We start from the raw sequence: 13,938 nt of genomic DNA, 5'->3' as shown, positions 1-13,938 counted from the left end.
ATTCGACACACCAATGTACTGGTCCTATGTAACTGTAAGGTTCTAACAAACTAGGACCCCAAATCGTTTTCCAATGTTCCCATTCTTCCTTCCCTTCTTGACATACTATCTCATAAGAAAATTCTGTGACTGGTTTTTGTCTTTTTTGTCTTATGTCATAAGTACACCATCCTACATTCTTGAACCGTCCAATTCTTGTAAAAACTGGATTTAGTAATTTTAGGCACTCACTCTTTTGTCCCGGTGTTGACCATTTCCCTTGAACTGTATAGGTTTCCTCTATCATCTTAGTATGATTCCGTATTTCTTTATTACATCTTTTTTGTCCCATTTATAGTTACTGGAGGCATTTCCCCAACGGGAATGATGCCCCATGGTATTGGATCTCCCGCCGCTTTAGGTAAAGGTAAACATGCAGTGATGGACGTAGTATTTTGTACTTGTCCAAAATCTCTAACTAATCCCATTATTAAATTTTCTTGTCCCAATTCTTGTTGTGTTTTTCCAGCTTCTGTCACCTGCCATGTTCTCCCATTCTCTTTTAGAATACCTACATTTATGTCCCCATAATCAAAACTTTCTCTAATCCGCACAATGCATGAGAATTGTCCTACCTGATCAGCTTGCATATGAGATATTGTCAATGTGGTGTTACCTCTTTGCTGTTCCATATCCCAAAGTGTCACAATTCCTTCTGTAAATACCTTGTCTGTGGTGATTTGTCTCCAGGCTGCATGTACTTCTGTTAATCCAGTTCTCTGGTTGTCAGAAAACAAACAGGTTAAATTTACTCCCGCACCCTCAGGCACCATTACATCTGGCTCCGGAACTGTAATTTTAACAAACGCTTCTCCCACCTGCATTATACAGACTAATGTTAAAAGAACTAAGGTCTTGCCCTGAACACCAGCTTTGTTGCTGACAGAGGCTGTACTTCCCATCTTGACGGGACCTTCTTGATTCGAGTGTAGTGAATCCAGTTTTCGATCCCTTGGACTTTCACTGCTGTGTAGGTAGTCATGATCACCTGGTGAGGACCGTCCCATACTTCTTTCAAGGGTTCCGTATTCCAGTTTTTCACATATACTTGATCTCCTGGCTGTATGTCATGGACAGGATTCTCCAAGGGCAGAGGCCGGTTCCACTGCAATGCTCCTCGCAGCGCTGTAAGGACTTTATTTAAAGACAAAATGTAACTCAACAATACTTGATCTCCTACTAAGTGAGGGTCCCCTTTGTAGGTTGTAGCATGATATGGTTTGCCATACAAAATTTCGTATGGACTTACTCCTATCCTTTCTCTGGGTTTAATCCTGATTCTTAGCAAGGCTAGAGGTAGTGCCTGAGGCCACTGTATCTTCGCTTCCTGACAAATTTTCTTAATCTGCCCTTTTAATGTCTGATTCATCCGTTCCACTTGGCCACTAGATTGTGGTCTCCAGGGCGTATGGAGATTCCAAACTATCCCTAACACTCTGGCTACCTCTTGGACTACTCTAGCTACAAAGTGAGGTCCTCTATGTGAGGACATTCCTAATGGGATTCCAAATCTAGGGATGATTTCCCGTAGTAAAGTTTTAATTACTTCCTTTGCTTGGTTAGTCCTGCATGGGAAGGCTTCTGGCCACCCTGAAAAGGTACACACATACACCAGTAAATAACGGTACCCTTGTGCTTTTGGTAGCTCTGAGAAATCTATTTGCCAATAGTCTCCTGGTTGCGGCCCCACTTGTAACTTTCCTAGTTGTATTTGCCTTCGTGTCACTGGGTTATTTTTAATACAGACTGGACATATGGCGTTAATCTGTTTTGCCATTGTTAACATCTGATTGGAAATTATCTCACGTTTTAAAAAATTGTACCAATGCGTCTGCTCCCCAATGGCACTTGTTATGTTCGATTTCTAAAATTGTTTTCATTACTTTTGTTGGCAGTACAACCTGACCTTCAGCTGTGACATACCATCCTTTTTCGTTCTTCTGGGCCTGAACAAATTGAGCAAGCTTCTCATCTTCATGTGTATACCATGGTTTCTGCTCAAGAAAAGAAGTGGCAGGGTTAATTCGCACTGGCAATAAAGCTAATTGTGTCCATACCTCTCGAGCAACCTGTTTGGCAACTCTGTCAGCCAGCTGGTTTCCTTGGAACGCTTTTCCCTCTTCCTTTTGATGTCCTTTTACATGCATCACTGCTACTGCCTGAGGTTTATGCACTGCTTCCAATAGTGCTAATATTTGTTCTTTGTGCTTAATTTCTGATCCTTGAGAATTCAACAGTCCTCTTTCTTTCCACAGTGCTCCATGTACATGTATTACTCCAAAGGCATATTTTGAATCAGTCCAAATGTTTACTCTTTTCCCCTGACTCAATTCTAAGGCTCTTACCAGAGCTTGTATCTCGTCTTTCTGGGCTGAAGTTCCCGGGGTTAAAGCTCGAGCTTCTATTATTTGTGTCAAAGTCACTACTGCGTATCCCGCATACCTGGTTCCGTTTTCCACAAAGCTGGATCCATCTGTAAACAGTTCCCATTCCGGATTTTCCAAAGGCTCATCTTTCAGGTCCTTCCGGCTGGCATACACCTGTTCAATGATTTCTACGCAATCATGTGTCAATTCGCCTCCTTCTTCCTGGCTGCTGCTCCTAAGAAATTCTGCTGGATTGAGATGATTGGTTATTTTTAATTCAATGTCATCCTGTTCTCGGAGGAGTGCCTGATATTGTAACATGCGACTCGAGGAGAGACAATGCCCCCTTTTTTGTTCCAAAACTGCAATGACCATATGGGGAACAAATACTTCCATCCTTTTTCCCAAAGTCAATTTTCTGGCTTCTCGAATTAGGAGCACTGTTGCTGCCACAGCCCTAAGACAACTGGGCCATCCGGCACTTACAGAGTCTAGCTGCTTTGAGAAGTACCCCAACGGGCGCTTCCATGAGCCCAATTTTTGGGTGAGAACCCCTATTGCCAGTCTCTGTCTCTCATTTACGTATAGTTGAAAAGGTTTTGTGAGATCTGGCAATCCTAGTGCTGGGGCTTCCTTTAAAGCTTGTTTCAGACTCTGAAATGCCTTTTCTTGCGTTTGTCCCCACTGAAACACAGGGCTTTTGGCTGCTTCATACAAGGGTTTTGCTTTCAGTCCAAATTCCGGAATCCACAAGCGGCACCACCCTATCATGCCCAAAAAGGATCTTAACTCTTGCGGATTTCGTGGTGTGGGTATGGTGCAAATTGCTTGTACTCGATTGATTCCTAACTTTCGCACCCCTTGTGAAATTTCGCAGCCTAAGTAAATCACTTGGGTTCTTACCAGCTGAGCTTTTTCTTTCGATACTCGGTATCCAGCTTGTCCCAGCACATTAAGTAATTCAATGGTGAGTCTAAGGCAAACATCCTTTTTTGTGGAGGCTATAAAGATATCATCAACATATTGTAGGAGAACATATAAAAAAGGTGATTCTTTTACCTGAGTCATCTTCCATTCTTCTAACTCTCGAGCCAATTGATTTCCAAAAATAGTTGGTGAGTTTTTGAATCCTTGTGGTAGACGCGTCCAGGTGAGCTGCTTCTTGCGTCCCGTGTCTGGGTTCTCCCACTCAAAGGCAAAGTATTTCCTACTTTCAAGTGCCAAGGGGATACAGAAAAATGCATCTTTCAAATCAATCACTGTGAACCACTTAAACTTTTCCGACACAGCTGTCAACAATGTATACGGATTAGCTACTACTGGGTGTATATCTTTAGTGATATTATTAATTGCTCTTAAATCTTGAACTAATCTATACTTACCATTTGGCTTTCTAACTGGGAATATCGGAGTATTGAATTCTGACTCACATTCCTGTAAAATTCCTAAGCTAAGAAATTGTTCAATCATAGGTGCTATTCCTATTCGTGCTTCCAATTTCAAAGGATATTGTTTTACCCTTACTGGGGAGACTCCTTCTTTTAGTTCTATTACAACCGGTTGTGCCGCTTTTGATTTTCCAGGTACTCCTGTTTCCCATACCCATGGTACTACAGCTTGCTCTATTTCTTGTGGTATTTCTACTGCTTCTACTTCTTTCACTACAAACAGCTTAGCAATATTCTCCTCGGGAAATTCCAATCTTACTCTACCTTTTTCAAATATTATCTTTGCTTCTAACATTGACAATAAATCCCTCCCAAATAGTGATTCTGGGCTATTTGGCATATATAAAAATCGATGGTCAAATTCCTTCCCCCCAAATTTTATATCTAATGGCCGCAAAAATGTTCGTTCCTCAACTTGTCCCGTAACTCCCACTACTTGAATAGTAGAATCACTCAAAGGTCCTATCTTAGTGTTGACAGCTGAGAATGATGCCCCAGTATCTACTCTAAATTCTAACGGTTCCCCATCTACTTCCATTATTACCTTTAAATCCTGGTCTAGTCAGCTCTGATTCTGGTAATTCCCCATCATAAAGGCCTGGGCGACACCTTGTGGATTTCCCGGGAAAGCACCTGTATTATTCATCAGTCCCTGATTTCCATCCCCACTGGCTATAATTCCTCCCCCAAAACCCATTCCTTGGTTGAGAGGACACTCATTTTTCCAATGTCCTCTATTTTTACATAGAGCACATTGATCTATCCCCAGCTGCATTCTTCCTCTTCCCATATTCAATTGTCCCATGAGTCCTCCCGCCCCCATTGGCATTTCCCCCTTTGCTATTCCTCTTCCCCTTCCTCGTCCACGTCCACGGCTCCGTCCTCTCATATTATTTCCAGCCACTTGCTGTAACACCGCTAACATAGTAGCCTGTTGTTTCCTGGCCGTTTCTTTTTCCCTGTTATTATATACCTTCCACGCAACTTCCAATAGTTTATCTAAATTCCGAGTATCTTCTCCCTCCAATTTTTGTAATTTCTTTCTAATATCTTCCTGGGACTGCCCCATAAAAATTAATGCTAGCTGTAATTTTCCCGATTCTCCCTCAACTTCTAAATTAGTGTATCTACGAGCTGTCTCCTTAAGCCGCTCTAAAAAGGTTGATGGAGACTCATTCTTTTCCTGTCTGACCGAATATAACTTAGACCAATTCAAAGTTTTTGGTATTCCATTCCGTATTCCTTCTGTTAACAAATCCTGATAAGCTTTAAGTCTCCAAGACCCGCCCGTCGAGTTGGGATCCCACTCCGGATCTTCCCTAGGCACTAAGTCATTTACTGTACCATCCGCAAGCCGCAACCTAATCATTTCCCGTGCTTTCTCTGTCATGGCTTTAAACACCATTTCCTTTTCAGTAGAATCCATTATTGTGTCTAACAGAACTTGTAAATCATTCCAATCTGGGTTCTGAGTCTTAATTACCATTTTTACCACCCGCGCAGTTCGTTCAGGATCCTCCCGATACGCCCCCGCTGATTGTTTCCAAATTAGCAAATCATTCGGAGAAAAGGGAACTTTCACTATGATCCGTTCCCCCTGTGGCCCTACTGCTTCACGCAGCAGAACCATTAAATGAGCACCTCCTTCCTTTTTCTTCCTTTCTACCTCCCACCGCCCTCTCCGAGTTCTTTCGCATAAGGGGGGTTCGTGGTATATCTGTGGTTTCTATTTTTGCTTCTTGATCCTCCCTTTCTACCTCTAGCATACTTTCTCCACGTTCTTCCATTGGAGGGGCACTAGGGGCTATCAGCAAAGAAACATCCTCTTCAGGTTCCGAAAACTTAACTGAGCATTCCTTCTCTTTCTGCCACCCCTTACATCCTTCACAATTCAGGTTTAATGTTTTCAAAACCATGATCCCACACTCCTTTTGCCACTCTGGTTTATCTTTCAAATAATAAAAGAGGTCTAGATACGGCATCTCATCCCATTTTTCATTACTTTGCAGGAAATGTATCAAAGGTGTAATAATGTCAGGATTCAGTGAACCGTTCCTAGGCCATTGCATACCATCGGGTTCATATAAAGGCCATACATGATTACAAAAATCAATCAATTTCCTTTTACTTAATTCTTGACCAAAGTTCCCCGCATTCCAGTGTTGTAATAAACAGCCCAAAGGTGAATCGTCCGGGATTTCCATCCCGGAACTTGCTAGAGTTTTAAACGTTTTTAAAGGCATCATTACACCTTTTTTTTTTTTTTTTTTTTTTTTTTTTCTACAATACACACAACACTCACACCCTTTCCACAAACCTTGCCTTTCTCGTCTCTGCGAGTGGCAAGTGCTGAACCTGCGCAGTCACTGCTGCGCCTGACGGTCAGCGCCTAGGCTTTTCCACAACCTTAAAGACGTCTGTGACCCCTGTGCGGAAACGCCGTTCCGACTTAATCGGCAGGCCCCCCTTTCCCTCGATAAAAGGAATAAAGCACCTTCGGGCTTACCTCCTGGTCGTCCGTCAGGCGCGGGGTCGGGCACGGGTTGATGTCCTCCCCAGAAATCACCTGGTGCCGGCGTGGAGTGGATCAGCCCACGAACCGCCCGTGCCGCCTCCAGAGTCCCATCTGGGTGGCCAGAAAACTGTTGCCCGATGCCCCAAACAGAACACAAACTAACAGAGTTAGTTAATGCGGTGCTTTATTCAGGGCCCGGGGAACCTGCGGACTAGCGTCCAAAGTCAGGATCCCACAGTTCCCTTTTTCATCAGGTTTTTATACGTTTTTACAAAGTAGTCTACGTGCAGAGGTACACATTCTTCAAGACAATACAGATACATACATGTTGTAGATATCATTCCTAAAAGTTATAAACTCTGCATGCTTGTCTATTCAAAACTATAGGCTACCCCCCTTTAATCGCCCTTGCATGTTTTCCCATCACCAGAACCCTTTATTTATTATTATACTTTAGCCTTATCTTGAAAGGTTCTAAATGTTCTATATGCTCTACTAAATTCTTTAATTATCTTTAATTATTGTTTTCACAGTCCCCAGCTCATTCCCAGGGCTGGTTCCCAGGGCCTGTCCGAGAACTGCAGTTTTCTAAGCCTTAGCATGACTACTACTATATCTACATTAGTCCTTTTTCTCATTATTTCGGTATCACCTGGATGGTTAATACCCGAGGGTCCATCAATCGAGCCGGTCCTGCCCACTCTGAACCCCTGCACACAGTGGATGGGGACAAGGTCCCTGTGGCACACATGAAAGGTGTTTTAGGAAAGACTGTTTGGATTAATCCCACCACAGGCAAAGGCAAACCAATCCGTGGGATTGTTTTTGCTCAAGGACCTGGTTGCACTTGGTGGATAATGCAGAAAGATGGGGAAACGCGTTGTGTACTGCAAGGAGACCTAATTTTTAGAGAGAGCTGTATGTAAGGTTTCATTTTGTATTATATATCTGTAACAGGGTATTGGTTTGAGTATGATGTAGATGGTAATAGAATAAGGGGTGGATTATGTCCTGGGGTACAATGCAAAAATGTGTATTCTATCACCATCTGTTAAAATGTGGGAGGGGTGGTGATCCTTATCTCTGTGAGAGATATCCTCTGCTGATGTGCCATCTGATAAGATCAGGGGGATGGTCATCGTTATCTTTTCACAACCCATCCTTCCTCCAGAAGACATATTCTGTTAATGGGCCATTAAGTCCTATTATGTGACTGATAAGATTACATCATCCCATTGGGAGATGCTCCAGCCAGGGGGAGGAGCCAAACATTTCCTACCTAGATAAAAACTGAGATTTGGAACACCAAGGCAGTCTTTTCTGCTGGATCCCAGAGGAAAGTCGGACCTTTTTCGACATCCTCGCTGGATTTTCAGGGGAAAACTGCACCTTCTACAGGAGCACTGCTTCAACTAAACCACATCTGTCATCCAGGAGTACTGCAGCCACCATTTATACAGACTGCTAACAACACCCTGACTGACAGGGTGTAAGGTTGTATTTCTGACTTTGTTGGTGGTTTTTTCTTTTATATTATTGCATGTATTTTATTTTTTCTCTTTTCTCCTATTAAATTGTATGACTGACTTGGAGTCTCGCACTGGTTTTACTTTCAAACCAACACAACCCCAATCCTCGCGACCCGGGATCCCCCAAAATTCCAATAATTCTCCCCAAAAATCAACTTGGGACCCCTCAAAACTCACCTTGATCTCCCCAAATCCCCCCCCAATTCACCTGGGAACCCCCAAATCCCCAGAATTCAACCCAAAATTTACCTGGGACCCCAAAAACCTCCAAATTCGCTCCAAAATGATTGGCAACTTTACACACACAATTTTCCCACATAAGGATCTAGAGCTGAATCATTAAAAAAACCGGTATAATCATGGACAAAGACCCTCTAACTAATTAAAGTTAGAAAGTGGTATGTTTATTCACCGACGGGCGGCACGGGAGTCACCTCCTAAAGGCGTGACGGCCCTGGACAAGGTTCTTTGCCATCTATTTATTCCCCAAGATCTTACATACAATACATATGCATAACCCCAGCACCTCCCATCCCATATTAAAATGAGCCCATTAGTCCTTCACGCGTGCACAGCTCTTCTCTTGAATTGGGTCGGTGGTCTCGAAATGGGTCAGTGGTCTCGAAGGATGAAGTCAGGAGAGTCTTCATCAGGTCTCAGTGACCCTCTGGCACGATCCAAGTCTCCGTGCTTCATGGTTAGCAGTTTACTTATTTTACGTTCTTCTGTACGTAAATTTATAATAGCAGATAATTATAACAATTAGCTCTAGCCTAAGCATCTAGTAATTATTAACCTACCATTTACCTACCTAACTTACATCTTGGTCATGGAAACTACTTCTACTCTTAGCAAAAATCTTAACTTTTTAAAACCATGATTCATTCCCCACTCCTTCTTCAACGTTAGTAAATTCTTTTCCTAATAACAATGCTTTGGTTAATTTTCATGCTTTGACAGTTTTGGTAGGGAAAGTTTCTGGCCACCCTGAAAAGGTACCTATTAATACCAGTAGGTATTGTTACCCCCCTCTCCTGGGTAGTTCTGAAAAATCAATTTGCCATTGTTGCCCAGGCCCATAGCCTTTTTCAATTTGTCCAGGCTTTGGTTTAGGAATATTCTTGGGATTAGTTTGGAGGCAAGGCTACATTGGCGAGTCACCTGAATTACTGCACCTTGCTAGTTTCTGGCCATGATTTGATCTTTCAAATAATTGTACAGAGCATCAATTCCCCAATGTGTTTTCTCATGGTCCTTTTTCACTAATAACCATAACATGTAAGAGGGGATCACAAGCCTACCTTTTCCTCTGTCTGTAATAGCCCACCCCTCTTGGTTATAACTCCTGTTTTCTTCTCTAATGAGCTTTTTGTCCCTTTTATTGTATCTTGGCTTACCTTCCATAGAAATTTGCCCATTTAGAATTAAAGCTGCCTCAATTGTTTTAATAATTACCTTACCTTTAGCTGTTTCTTTTGCCTTTCTGTCCACCAGCTCATTTCCTTTTTCCAATTCAGAGCTCACTTTTTGGTGTATACATGTTGATTTCTTTTCTTTTAGCTAGCTCTAAGGCCTGGGTTAAAGTGATTATTTCAGCCTTCTGTGCTGAGGTGTTTGTTGGCAATGGTCCAGACTCTATCACCTCTCTATTGTGGTATCCGCATACCCAGCATATCTTTTTCCACTGATGATGTAGATGCTCCCATCACTGAACCAAGTTGCAGCGTCCTCGAGAGGGGTGTCCTTCAGATCCAGGCGACTGGAGTAAGTGGCTTCAATGGTCTCCAGGCAGTCATGGATCACTGGTTCTCCCATACTCCCGCTGAGGAAAGAAGCTGGATTGACAGTGTTAGTTACCACAATTTCAACATCATCTTGTTCTACTAGTATGGCCTGGTACTTTAGAAATCTTTGTGGGGAAAGCCAATGTCTTCCTTTCACCTCCAGGACTGCAGCTTCTGGCCTAGGGTGAATTTGTGTGCCTCTTACTGCTGCAACAGCTCTGAGGCACCCTGGCCACCCCTTGGCTGCCGTGTCCAGCTGTTTGGAGAGGTAGGCGACTGCCCTCCAGTACGGGCCCAGGTCTTGTGCTGGTATTCCCAGAGCAATCCCCTGCTTTTTGTGAGAAAACAGAAAGAATGGTTTACTCACATCTGGAAGTCCCAGGGCTGGAGCTGACATGAGAGCCTTCTTTAGTTGGTCAAAGGCTCATGTTGCTTCTTTCATCCGTTGGAGATCTCTGCTTCCTTCTGTAATCACGGTATATAGGGGTTTGACTAACAGCCCATAATTGTAAATCCACAGTCTGCACCACCCTGTCATGCCCAAGAAGGTTCTCAGTTCTTTCACTGTTTGGGGTTTTGGGGTCTGGCATATTGTTTCCTTGCAATCCTGTCCCAAGGTTCTTTGTCCAGCACTAATCTCATAGCCCGGATAGACAACTGTTTGTCTCACCATCTGGGCTTTCTTCTGGGATACTCGATACCCCTGTAGACCCCAAAAAATTTAGGAGGCTTACCGTCCACTCCATACATGCTTCTTGAGTTTTACTAGCTATCAGGAGGTCCTCCACATACTGTAACAGCTGTCCTTCTCTTGATGGAGCTTCCCAGGATTCTAGATCTTTTGCCAGCTCTTCTCCAAATATGGTAGGGGAATTCTTGAACCCCTGGGGTAGTACACACCATGTGAGCTGAGTTTTACCTCCAGTTTTGGGATTTTCCCATTCAAATGCAAAAAATTTCTGGCTGGTTTCATGGAGAGGAAGGCAAAAGAAAGCATCCTTTAAATCTAAAACAGTAAACCAGGTTAGTTTGGATGTTAAACGAGTTAACAAAGTGTAGGGGTTGGCTACCGCTGGTAACAGCTCGCAAATCTTGTACTAACCTGTATGATCCATAGGGCTTTTTTACGGACAAAATAGGAGTATTAAAATCAGATTGACATTTTTTTAGTAGTCCTATTTGAAAAAAGTTCTTAATTACTGGACTAATCCCTTCCCTACTTTCTTTTTTTAAGGGGTATTGTCTAATTTTAACAGGTTGTTTTCCTTCTTTAAGCCGGATTTGTACTGGTAGAGCATTCTTTGCTCTCGCTGGTATATTGGAGGCCCACACCCCAGGGAGCAGCTGATCTATTATTTTCTTAATAATTTCTTCTTTGTTTTCAGCCACAATATCTTTGGTTATTAGCATTACATTTAACAGTTCCACGTATTGCTGATCATTTACCTCCAAACTAATTTCCCCATTTTTGAATATTATTTTTGTTTTTAATAGTTCCAATAGATTCTTACCCAAAAGTGCTAATGGAGCATTGGGCATATATAAAAACCTGTGAATTCCCCATTGTTTCCCAAACTTATATTTCAATGGGCTACAAAAATAAGCCCTTTCAGATTGGCCAGTTGCCCCCTTTACCATGACATAATCATCTGTTATTGGTATTAAGGCTTTATTTAACATCAAATATGTTGCTCCTGTGTTTATCAAATTTTGTTTTTCTTTGTTCCCTACTTTTATTATAACCAGAGGGTCTCCTAGGGTAAGATCCTCTGCTCCATTCCTCTTTTCAATCTCCTCTTCTTTGATCATCACCTTTTCTTCCTTCTGGATACTGGAGTTGAAATAGAAATTGCTTTAACTAGAGTGGGGGATGGAACATACGCTGGAGTCTGGATAGAAGAAGAAATCTCAGGAGGTGGAATGGGTCTGGAGTGGGGGATGGGACATAGAAATTTCAGGAGGTGGAATGAGGGAATAGGAGCTGAAGTAACACGAGCTGGCTTTTTTCAGAAGTAGAAGGTAAAGCAGGAGTTGAGGTTAATAACCGTCTCAAATTTGCTTCCCCTCTCACCCCGCTCTGCCTTTTAGCGGGTGGTTCAAACAAATTCTCCAATTCTTATTCCAGAGGGTTAGCTGGATACACCTTATCAGGGTGTGTGCAGCGTTGGTTTATGGAGCATGTACTACAACATTATTTTAACTTAGCCTCGTTGTCTTTTTCTAAGACCAATACCAAGGGGTCAGAGGGGGCTCTGAGTCCACAATCTTTCTGCCACTCAAGGTGATTCAGGAGAAAAAAAACTCAAAAAACCAAAACAGTCAGAGTAAGTCACCTCCTCCCATTTCTGTGTCTGAAAAATAACATAAGCTGTAACAAAGTTTCATAATGTAAATATCCAACTGAGGGCCACCTGGCTCCCCCCTGAAGTTTATAAAGTGGCCACCATGGTGTACAAAACTTTACAAGGGTCTTTTGGTTCTCTGAGTCTCCATACCCCACTAGCTCCTTCCAATGTGCCAAAACGCACCCCAAAGGACAAGTTTTAGGGATCTCTTTACTCTGGCTAGTTCCCGTCATCCCTCCTTAACAAAACTGGTACTCTGCTTTAATTCTTATTATCTTGTCCATTGCTTCTTGTCCTGCTTTTCACTCAGCAAGTGAAAAGTCAGTCCTTTCCTAGACTTTTTCTTACAGCCCACAGCTCAGGTACTAAATGTAACTTTCCACTTATCAGCTCGATCAAGGAGCTGTTGTTTACATTTACTGTGCTGGTTAGCAGAAGAACGATAGTAATAGCACCCAGGCACAAGGCCAACCTCTAGATGCACCAAAAACTGCAGGAAAATTCTTACAAATACAAGCTATTTCATTCACTCTTTCTTAACTTTCTAAATTTTCCACAGCTTGTTGCTCCCAATCCAAAGCCACAAGTCCTCCAGCAGATGTCCGATGTAAACTTTTAAAATATGTTTTCTTATTTCTCCTATCTGTCCACTAGTTTACTGAATTCACAAACTCCTATGGGTCAAGCCCAAACCACTGAGGTAAAGGAATTCTTTCTATTCATCTGGTTAGATTGGATCCTTAAACTGACACTGCTCTTATTCTGATTTCAACAATCTACAAACACAGCCTCCGTACTTAAAATCATAACTAAACTCTTGTCAAGGACTTTTTCCTTCCCAAACTGGTCCTGTCTTTTGTCTTCCATTTACTTCACTAGTATTCATGTCTCATTTCCTAATAAACTCTTTCACTCAGGCTGTGCTTCCCTTATAACTTTTTGCACAAGTCAAAAGGCACTATTGCCTCAGAAATAGAGTTATAGTGAATAGTGTCTTTGGTAACCAGAGCACACACACCACAGTCACAGCAGGGAGGGAGTTTTTAAGGATTTAATGCACCCCACTTGCTTCGTTTTTCCCCGGCCGTTTCAGTCGCCCGAGAACGGAACCACGGGTCCAAACTCCCACTCACATCGTGCTAATAGAATGTCTCAACAAGCTCTCTCTCAACCACTCTCACAATCAGGACGCACTCACACAGTTCAACAACCATACACCAGGATTTTTCCTTTACAAGTGCTAGCCACACAATGCTAGCAAACAAAGCCCTCTACGGCACAACAAATGGCAAAATCTACTTCCAGCAACTACAGACCGAGCCCTTTTGGCTCGGTATAACAAGATTCTCTGATGGCAACCAAGTACAACCAAATACCAAACAAGTCTTGCAAGCACACAGAGGCACAAGTTGTGCGTGGGACATCTCCCACGAATTACCAACGGCCTTACCTGACCACGCGTACGCCTTACAGGTCACAACTTAAATGGTTTCAATTTTTAAACATACCCTTTTGTCCAGAGTTTTGGAAGTCAGCAGACCTTGTCTGCTACTGGATGAACAGTTCGGGCGGCGGAGCCCTCTCTTCCAGGAAAATCCCGGGGGTGCCCCGAGGGGTCCACTACCCGGGCTGGTCTCACACCTGAGCAGAGCCTCCTCCTGGCCTGGCTCGCCAAATGAATCATTAAAAAAACCCGGTATAAACACGGACAAAGACCCTCTAACTAATTAAATTAGAAAGTGGTATGTTTATTCACCGGCGCGCGGCACGGGAGTCACCTCTGAAAGGCGTGACAGCCCTGAACAAGGTTCTTTTCCATCTATTTATTCCCCGAGATCTTACATACAATACATATGCATAACCCCAGAACCTCCCATCCCCATCCCATATTAAAATGAGCCCATTAGTCCTT

At 42.9% G+C, this 13,938-nt stretch overlaps 1 protein-coding gene across 1 annotated transcript in view; it reads right to left on the bottom strand.

The window, feature by feature from the left end:
- LOC148220098 (endogenous retrovirus group K member 8 Gag polyprotein-like) overlaps positions 1-7,727 on the bottom strand; it is a 57,422-nt gene extending 49,695 nt beyond the window's left edge. Inside the window, exon 1 of the mRNA XM_088155753.1 lies at positions 7,716-7,727. Within this exon, the coding sequence (XP_088011879.1) occupies positions 7,716-7,727 (12 nt within the window). The remainder of the gene's footprint in view (positions 1-7,715) is intronic.
- Positions 7,728-13,938: the final 6,211 nt, after the last annotated feature.

Source organism: Sturnus vulgaris, chromosome W (genome assembly GCF_052056855.1).
Source record: "Sturnus vulgaris isolate bStuVul1 chromosome W, bStuVul1.hap1, whole genome shotgun sequence".
NCBI lineage: Eukaryota > Metazoa > Chordata > Aves > Passeriformes > Sturnidae > Sturnus > Sturnus vulgaris.
The sequence above is the reverse complement of the archived record's forward strand: the minus strand, read 5'-3'. Positions and strand labels throughout refer to the sequence as shown.